Source organism: Lolium rigidum, chromosome 5, assembly GCF_022539505.1.
Source record: "Lolium rigidum isolate FL_2022 chromosome 5, APGP_CSIRO_Lrig_0.1, whole genome shotgun sequence".
NCBI classification, from domain to species: domain Eukaryota; kingdom Viridiplantae; phylum Streptophyta; class Magnoliopsida; order Poales; family Poaceae; genus Lolium; species Lolium rigidum.
This window is the reverse complement of record NC_061512.1, coordinates 149,842,617-149,852,502: the sequence shown is the minus strand read 5'-3', so window position 1 is coordinate 149,852,502 and position 9,886 is coordinate 149,842,617. Positions and strand designations below refer to the sequence as shown.

Sequence of the window (9,886 nt, the reverse complement as noted above, 5' to 3'; positions counted from 1 at the left end):
TGCTGCAGATATGGATTAGAAGGGATAGAAGGGAAGAGGATTTGAATGGACTGGGTGAAAGTTCTGGAGTCACTAAATCCCTCTCTATATTAAATCCATGCTTGGATTCAATCCCTTCTAAACGAACGAGGCCTGAAGCAATAAAAAGTATGTTCTCAGATAACAACCTGAATAACAAAATCTGCTCACTCCTCAACTTACCATAACACAACTTGGATCTTCGGTCTGCGTTAATACTTTCCATGGTTTGCTAATGTTCAATTTCAGAAGAAAGAAGACATCAGTTGTTGGGTTCCTATATATCTTTGTATGATGTAAATTCAGTTACATACAATTTTTCATAATGGTGGATCCATAAGGTTTCATCATGTGCACGTGCTCCATTACTAGTAACACATAGCTCTAGCTGAAGTACCAAAACACGCCTTATGTCCATCCGTCAATCCGCCTCACACATTCATAGGCAACTAAATCATTCTTAGGTTTTACCCATTTAGAAGATATATTCAATAATTTAGCACAATTATTGTCCAGGCGATGCATAATACTGCAGATTTTACTTGAAGGTTCAGATGCACCTTCGACACAATTCAATCCCATCATAGACAGGAATTCTTAAGACAAAATGCCAATCTAAACGAGTGGATATAAACCGAGACGATGTTAACAGAAAACAAACGATCACAACAGGCTCAATGTAAAACCATATTGATATTGGTATTCAGTCTGACATTATATTTACGAAGTAATAAGAAACTTATTGCACAAAGTAGCAGACAAACACCAAAACAAATTGTTCAAATCACAGCAAAGGGTATGGAAGTGAACTTCCTCAAAAAACGACAACTATAACACAGCTGTTGCCAACAGGCACAACCGATGCAACGTAAGTAGATGCGGTATACTTCCGAGAGCCAACTTGCCAGCAAGCTAACTGTTCCTTGAACTTAATTCACAGTAGAGCCATAGATGAGCATGAGCAACACCAAATGGCTTTTTAGTTCCCATCATAGCAGCCACACACTGGCTAATCTCACGGTACGGTAGGTAGTTAATCCAATGAGAGACGTAGCGCATAGCGTGCCTACAATGACCGGATTTGAGTTCCTTCGATCAAACCCTCATGCCTGAGCATCCAAGGGTTCTGCGTACAATTCATCCACATCAGACCGTCCACAGATCAAACAGCTTCCACCCTTCCATTGGCCCAGAAGACCTGGCACACCCTGTAATTGCCAAATGAAACATCTTGAGGCTCCACACAGCTATTAAGAAATCATAAGCAGGGAAGCTCATTGTATCTACTTACAGACAGAGATAGGGCACGAAGGTTCACGATGCAACAAAAACTCATCCAAGACAAACTAATTCATCAGTCTTAACAGCAAAAAAAAAGTAAAACCTATTAGAAATAGTTGTGGCACGTTTAGTATTCCTTCTGCAGATTTGACATATTTGATGAATGTAGTACCAGAAAAAATTAACTCAAACCCTCTGCAAAACGTTTTATGAAATTTTAACATAAACTGCTTTATTTGACATAAACTGCTTTATTTTCATAATAGAAATGAACCAATTGGTCTAAGAAAATCACTGAAAATTTTCATACGAATGTTCAACTTCAAAACACAGCTTCATGTTACTAACTCCCAGTAAACTATCATCAAGGAAAAGGGGGGTCACATCAGAAGAAAATATCGTTAACTGCAAGCCAAGACATTCAGAAAAAAGATCTAAGGAGGCAAAATACTGGAAAGCCGAGAACTTACCAAACCTAACAGCAGCACTTGCTATGGTTCCAAGACCACCATTCTCCAAAAGAAATTTAACACTATGAAAGGGCTGCAGATATGGGGCTGAATTGAACAGGTATCAAGCGTGCCACTTACTCCAACAGATCCTCATGAACTCCTATACACATAGAAGAACAGACGGCTGAGCACTACTTCAAATAAATAAACAAAATTGACAAGGAGAAGCACTGAAGAAAGATGCCTTACCAGTAACCATCCTGGTACAAGCTACTTAGTCACACAAGATAACGACCAGATCCGATTGGTTTTGCTGGCAGCTTTTCAGCGACTTGACCACTTTGCTGATTGATTTGCTGGTGGTTTTGGACCATATTCTGTTTTGCAGGGTCAAAAAGATGGAAATCTTGCCATGTTTTCTCATTGGTGGTTTGGGCATGCACCCCAGAGACCTGCTGTTTCCCCGGGAAAGGGAAGGGGGTGGTGAATGCACTGGTAGTAGTGGAAACATCAGGATAAATAGCTCTTGCGTTGTGAATATGGTCCATTGATGGCTGGTAGCCATCCAGCCAACTGTAATCATCAATCTGTTGGTTCTGCAGCTTCCCCAATGCCGCGAAATCATCATGACGCTTTGGTGTGACATGGTTAAATCCTGGAGGAGGACCAACAGGCCTTGATGGACGACTAACAGGATTCTTCTTCGATACAGTTTCAGGTGCATCAGTGAGCTTCATTGTCACCCCACCAGATGCTGCTACCGACGGTACAATTGAATCAGAAGTAGATGGAATAGTCTCTTCATTGGCCTTCACCTGATTATGCATCAAACTTGCATTGTTACGACCAGATTCAACAGATACATGTGGTGAATATCCCATCGACTGTAATCCACTCAATCCACCTTGAAACCTCTGGTCAAGAAATCCATTTCCAGCCAAATTAACATTGTTCAGTCCCATCATTAAGAGTTTTTCTTGTTCAAAGAGCGATTTTAAATAGTCTGGGCCATTCATTTGTGGAATCATTGATGCAGACACACGCGGATCAGAGACGACACCTGAGAAAGCTGGTATTGTGTTCAGAGGACCAACAAGTGGTGCACCATTACTTGCCCAGCTGGATGTAGGAATCCCAACAGGCTGCACAAATTCATAAGGAGATGACATTGGAACATTACTAGGAATGACCTCTTGAACACCATTGGGAGCCCAACCAACAGAAGACATGGGAAGTGGTCCGCTAACATTACCGTTACCAGGAGCTGATACAGATGCAGTACTCTGGATAGCAATGGTTGGCCAACCAGCAGTAGACATCTGTACAGGCTGGATGTATCCATTAATGGGTTGTTCAGTAAGTACTTTCGGGAACTTCTCAGAAGCTGTAGGCTTAAAAACAATTTCTTCATCATCTTCTCCTTCAGAACACAACTGTACTCCCGCGTGCATTGCTCCAACATTAGCTGCCACTGCATCGAATCTGCTAACAGTTTCATGTTCCAGCTCAACAGCATTCGCTGCAGGTGCATTGGAAGATCTACGAGTAGAGATAGCAGCTTCAAAAACAGGAGGTTCCTTGGCCAAAACAAACTTTCTTGAAGATGGATCAAAAAATATTCTCAGTTGATCAATCTGAACAAAACTTAGTAGAGCCTTCCCTGCAGAAAGTATCCGCTGAGCCCGTGCTTTCTTCTCCTTGGTGCTTCCATCATTTCCAAATGTGTGCTTGCTTGAAAAGTCCAAAATAAGCTGCGCAGGCACCAAGGGCAAAAACCCCCTTAATTCGAAATCTTCCCACAATGCAAGTCGATTGCCAGTTTCACCTTCTTCATACACGCTCATATCGAAAAAGCATGCCTCGTCATCATCACAATCAAAGGAAGCAAGGTTTGTGAGGATGAGCTTATTCATAAGTGAGACACACTGATTCCAGAAGAAAGAACGAGCATTTGCATGCTTCTCATCCATCTCTGAATCAGCAGCTAACTCTGGATGGCATGCCAGCCATTCGATGTAGACCACAATGGCTGGAAGATAGAAACTTGATGCAATGTCACGAAGCTCTGAGCATCTTTTGAGAATACGTCCAACAAACTCAAAAGCAGCTGTGAATGCATTTTGAAGCAGTACCCTGCGTTGCACAATTTCAGCATACGATTGGCTATCCGGTTCCTTTCTCACATTGTGCACTGTGAATATAAGGATTGCAACGAGTCGAACCATAGCTAATGCATTCTCTGCAGCATCAGAACCAAAATTAAGCTCTTCGTTGGGACCAGAAGAGAGAAGAATTTTCAGATCATTGCGGACCATATCAAACAGTTCCTCAAATGTTTCCAAACTGCCAAAGAGAAAAATAATTAGCATGAGAGAGCGCGAGAGAGATAGATAGAGAGAGAGAGGGGAGGAAGGTAAAGCAACGGAAAGTACCTAGTCCTTGTGAAAAGAATTCCATTCAGTCTAACAAACCGCACAAAGAAGGACTTCAGTGTATCAGGCATACTTTGCTCTCGCTCTTTTGAAGCTGCTTCAGTATTGACATCTTTGGGCTGAAACCTTATTTCGCCGCGTCCTCTGCCCCTCCCAGCTGATCGTGGGGGTAGTGTCCTAGCCGTGGCAACTTTGTTGTTGCTTGGCAGCTGTGCATAGCTCTGGCGATTCTGCACAAGTATACTGTCAGAAATAGAACCTAAAGGCATAGTGCAGATCTTACAAGTCAAGCTGTGTGAATATTACAGAACTAGTCCCTGATAAAATACCCAGGATTCTGCACAAGTACAACTGTCAGAAGTAGAATTTAAAGGGATAGTGCCTATGATAAACACCCATCGACCATCTGACAATTGTAACGCTAGGTTTCAGAAATTTGGACTCCTCTATTTAAGATTAGCTCATTACTTGTGATATAACGCTAACAAGAAAGAACTAGAAAAATAAAGAACAAGCAGTGATATGGAACGCCATCAGTAAGACAAAACTAAGAACAAGAAATGCTAGGTTGAAGCTAGAGCCTTAAGCTGGGCTCTGTAACAGAAAAAGAACCATCATCAAGCAACACCTATTCAGTAAATCCTTCATGATCCTTACAATAACCTCAACAACTGTTCAACACAAGCAACAAGCATTTCCCCAACTAATGTGGCTAAAATGATGATAGCCGGCAGGAAAGATAACATAAAAGGAACAGAGACGAGGAAAATCCACATACTCGCTTCATTCGTTGCTCAGTAATACAATAGATACACACACATAACTTGAGAGGGATTTTGAACACAAGCTGAAATTGAGCAACATGTGCAGCACAAATGTGAACAACATGAAGAGCACCAGGAGGAGGTCCTCGTTGGCTGCATGGAGAGGCCTGGGGCCGTCTTTGCAGGTGACAGTAATGGCAAGCTAAAGGGGAACCAGGAAGCGGCTAGGGTTCAGGGATAGATATTTTAGGCTGGACTTCGACCTTAAGAAGGTAGGAAATCAATGAAATGGCATGGCAGGGCAGGGCACAGGATTGCAATGCGTTTAGACAAACCTGTCAAGCTAAATTTATTTTTTCAGAGAGCTCGTGAGATGTAACAATGGCTTAACATGATCAGTTAAATTTATTTTTCAGTAGCAAAGCATGTATATTTAGCTAGTATTAAATTAAAACGTGTAACTCGCTGAACTTTGAAGAAAAACATTAAGATACGCATCAAGGTTTGGATAATCTGATCATTTATATCAGAGGAGAAGTATGATGCTAGGTAAATGGGGAGCAGCTTCCAATACTCATGACTTGCATAGACCTAAACATACTTTCTTCCATGTGATTAACAAATCTGGCAGAAGGGTACAAAATTCTACAATGGATGACAAACAACAGCGATGCAGAAAAGAACAGTACGGTAAGTTAGTGAAGAACATAACAACAATACCTTCTCAAAAGCAAGAATCAGGTTGTCCCGTGCTGTAGAGAAGGGAGTGTCTACAGCTAAGCTTCGAAAGTATCTGTAGACAGCCACTACCTCGTTGCTTGAGTAAGACGCTAATATTGCGAGCTGACAAATCCAACCAGAGTCATCATTAGAATACTGACTGAACAGAGAACACATGAACATTTGACCAAAGTGAGATTATACCTGATGGTGCGGATTGCCGCTGGAAGGGCAGATTGCAGCTGCCTCTTTGTAGTAACTAGAAGCCGCGGCATATTCACGAGTTGCAGAATCGCCATCACCAAACATACCCTTGTAACGGGCCAGATCACCCAGATATATGAGGCAACGGTGGCATGATACCAGGGCTTTCTTCACATCAGCCGCTTTCTTATCACTCTTTGCATTGTCAGGAGACTCGGAGAAGTAACCGACAGGAAGGCCATAGGTAGACTTGATCTTGAACATCAGGTCATGGTAGAAGCCAGACGCCTCCGAGAGAAAGCCCCTGAATGCCGACTTGATCCTCTTGATCCGTTCCGCGTTGGCACTGCTCTTCCCGTTCTGAGCCGCCGCTGCGCCAGCGGTGCTGATGTGGTGCCTGAACTCCTCGATCCTCTTGTAGTGCAGCTGCCACAGGATGTACTCGATCTCGTGCTTCTCGCAGAAGTCGTGGTCCGCCAGGATCATCTTCTCGAAGTTCTCGCGCATCTGGAGCCATATGTTGGGGTCCGTGGGGATCTTGGACTGCGCCGACTTCTCCAGAAGACTTTTGAGTTCAGCATTCTGCGCAAATAAAATCACTAGGTTAGCATCGATTACACAGACTGAAATTATCTAGTGAACCAATTTATCACATGGGAACCCCAAAACTCAAAAAAGAGATTGAAACTAAAATACAGATATCCAGGGAAATCATTAAGTCGGGGAGTATTTCGACTTGTCTTGCTAACAATCGATGGTTGGTCGTTCAAACTGACAAGTCATACTGAACCAGGTTCACATTATTGGTCTATCCGAGACCACAAAGCAGTACAGTTATAGCACTTAAGCATCGATATGTGATATATAGTACTAGATAGGAAGAAGAATATGCACCAAGTGTCGCATACAATGCAGATAGAGCAATAAGCTACATGGAACACAGCCCTATGGAAAGCAGCCTGGTGCTGAAATAACTGGATGTAATAAGGTAGTATACAAGGGAAGTAGACCTTCTTAAAGAGGCGCTTGGCGAGGTCGTGCGGGGGCGGGGCGGCAGTAGTATCCATCGGAACAGTCATCATTCATCAATTGAACATCAGTCTCGTGCACCTGCAACAGAGCGAGCAGCGGAATCAACCAATCATCACCCAGGAGGAGAACACGGGTACGGGAACAACGCGGCCCCGCGGGTTGCCGCCACGGTGGGTGTTGGTAGGGGAAGGAGACCCTGGCCCAACCCTAGCCTCGCAGCTAAAACGAATCGGAGAGGCGGCTAAAATCCCGGCGCCTAAAATCCCCCGGCGGCGACGCCGAGAACCCTACCCGGATCTCCCGTAACCCTAACCACCGACGGGCGAGGGCGGGCGAGTTGCGGTCGGAATCTGCTGGTCCGGGGATGCAGACCCGGCGATCTGGGGAGCGGAGGGCTGGAATCGAGCGGGTGGGTAGATGGGGGCGGATTGGTACCTGATCGCCGCCGCCGCCGTGGTGGTGGTGGTGGTGGTCGTCGCGACGGGAGAAGGAGAAGGGGAATTTTCGTGTTGGGAGAGGAGAAAAGAGGAGGAAGGGGAGGCTATTTTTCGTCTTTTTGTTTACGGTGTGGTGTGCCGTGTTGGGGTTGGACTCGCTCGCTCGACCCCAGGGGCGGCCGTAGGCGGTTCGGGACGCTGCTGGGTGGGTCCGCGTTCGTTTGTGCGAGATTTTGTGTCCAGATGGAGGGCGCCCCTGCCATCGTGTGGCCGGCGGCAGCTGTGTCTGAAGATCGAAATATTTTCCCAGGATTTCCGTCGGATATGCTTCTAGAGAAGCGGACGTGGCGTCTCATGCATTGGCCAGTAGGGTGATATCAACGGAGAAGAACTTCCTCGGCATCTTGTAACATATTACTGTACTATCTTGTCATAACATACTACCATCTCGATCTTAAAAAAAGTTTATCTAAATTTGAATGTATGTACAAACTAAGATGTTTTTGGATTTATCTAAATTTAAATGTATGCACGCGCTATTTTCATCGTTTTGTTAACAGAGGTGGTATGTGACTTTAAGTTGAATTTTTTGCACAATGGTGTAACTTATTGCGTATGGCGTAATACATCACAACATCTGATTCTATGCATTGTGAAGACACTATCATACACTAGTACTATATGCATGATGATGCTAGTATATGATAGTACTACCCATTGTGACCGGTTTTATAGCTCTTAAACACTGCAGTGCCTCAAACACTATAGTGGAGATGTGCTGAATTAAAAGTATATATATTTAGTGTCTTTAGATTAGTCATAGTAAAAAGTACCATAAAGCAGTGAGAAGCATACTTCCTACTCAAATAAGTGTGTGTTTGGACATGTCCTAAATAAAACTTTATTGACTTTGACCATATATTGATGCTTTTTATTGAGGATTCTCCACTACTTATCACTTGGTTCGTTGGGTTTTCATTCAATTTTGTGTTTCAACTACTGTTAATATCGCAATCCAGGCGAAACTTTGTGTTGAATTATGTATTTCAGAAAACCATCATTTATGGAAGATCCTAGGGCATTTATGAGCTAATTGCAACAAAATATGAAGATTTCCTATTGAAGACAAATTGATCATGGCGCAGAAGGGTGTTTAGCGGGCATCCGTACGAGCGGGGCCGACCGTACCACGCACCCATACTGTGTGCCGCCGCCTTTCTCATATCAATACAAGACTCTTTCGTAAAGGAAACGGTAAGAAAATAAGCAGAGACGCAACCACCATTCGCACCAAAACATAAGAGATCAGATCTGAAGAAGGAGAAGACCATCATCGACTCTTGCGAAGATCTGCCCCCTCTAGATCAACTACTCATCCATCACACCCAACTTGTACTAAGGGAGAGAGAGAGAGAGAGAGAGAGAGATTCATACTTGTAAGATTAGGGATTGAAACCTCTATTTCATCGTGGTTTGTATTTGATTTGATCTTCAACTATTGTGGCTTACTACGGTAACATCAAGATGAACTCCATTTACATTGCTATGATATCATTGTGCTTTTCTCCTCTCATGTGTGAGTAGATCCCATAGGCGTGGGAGATGTAGGGGATTCGTGAGATGTGTTGTTCCTATTTTATTTCATCTATTTTGTGAATTATGATTAAGATGATTATGTATGAGAATGAATGTCTTTCTGCACCTAATGTTGTTATCTAATTTAAGGGTCCAGATAGCATGATCTCAAGAACTCATAGATAGAAACTTGTTTGCTAGTGAGATTTTCAACTTGTGATTTGCAAGCATATAGCTCATATTTGGTTCACATTAACTTTAACCATTCAAGATGCTTATGATAGGGGCAATGAGAGCTCAAAACTAATAAGTACCATACTTTTTGGAAGGTTTATAAAACGTGTTCATCTTGCTTACTCTGCAAAGAGTCTCTCTTTTACTTTTATGTTGAGTCTTCATCTTCTACTTTAAGCACCGATTAAAAGAGCATAGTTGTCATTTTTAGTGCAATGTGCATAGTCCCCAAATTATTATTGATTGATTCATGATTGTGCTATTGCTTGCTCTCAAATTACTTGTATCTAGTCACCCTTTGAACTTTAAAGGTGTCCTAGCATTTATGTTTTCCTACTTCATAAAGGACATGTTGAGTACCACTTTACTATGTTTACTCTATGCTCATAACAAACACTTGCTTTCAATGCACTATTATTCATGATCCTTTATTTGAGTTACTCTTCATGTTATAACATAGTTGCTAAGTTCTATTGAATCATATCTATCATGACTATGTTTAGAGTACTTAGATCCTAGCTCACAATGCTTTACATGCTTGATCAAGATTGTGTTGGCTTCATGTCACCTTAAAAATTATTTTGTTATCACTTACCTACTCGAGGAAGAGCAGGAGTTAAGCTTGGGGATGTTGATATGTTGCAAACGTCTCTATAATTTTTGATGCTCCATGCTTGTTTTACACCAATTGCTATATGTTTTGTTTACACTTCGTGGCACTTTTATACATTTTCCGG

At 42.6% G+C, this 9,886-nt stretch overlaps 1 protein-coding gene across 1 annotated transcript; it reads right to left on the bottom strand.

The window, feature by feature from the left end:
• Nucleotides 1-692: 692 nt before the first annotated feature.
• LOC124652098 (nonsense-mediated mRNA decay factor SMG7) lies at nt 693-7,433 on the bottom strand. The gene is made up of 8 exons (XM_047191124.1): nt 7,339-7,433; nt 6,882-6,981; nt 5,872-6,453; nt 5,668-5,790; nt 4,184-4,413; nt 2,001-4,094; nt 1,770-1,911; nt 693-1,226 (listed from the first exon to the last, which is right to left on the bottom strand). The coding sequence occupies exons 2-6, from the start codon at nt 6,951-6,953 to the stop codon at nt 2,030-2,032; spliced, it is 3,072 nt and encodes a 1,023-aa protein (XP_047047080.1). The 5' UTR covers nt 6,954-6,981; nt 7,339-7,433; the 3' UTR covers nt 693-1,226; nt 1,770-1,911; nt 2,001-2,029.
• Between the last annotated feature and the right edge of the window lie 2,453 nt (nt 7,434-9,886).

Coding starts and splice junctions, on each gene's coding strand:
- LOC124652098 (XM_047191124.1), bottom strand. CDS start 6,953: ATGATGACTGTTCCGATGGATACTACTGCCGCCCCGCCCCCGCACGAC. Junction 6,454..6,881: donor CCAAGCGCCTCTTTAAGAAG/GTCTACTTCCCT, acceptor TTATTTGCGCAG/AATGCTGAACTCAAAAGTCT. Junction 4,414..5,667: donor TGATTCTTGCTTTTGAGAAG/GTATTGTTGTTA, acceptor ATACTTGTGCAG/AATCGCCAGAGCTATGCACA.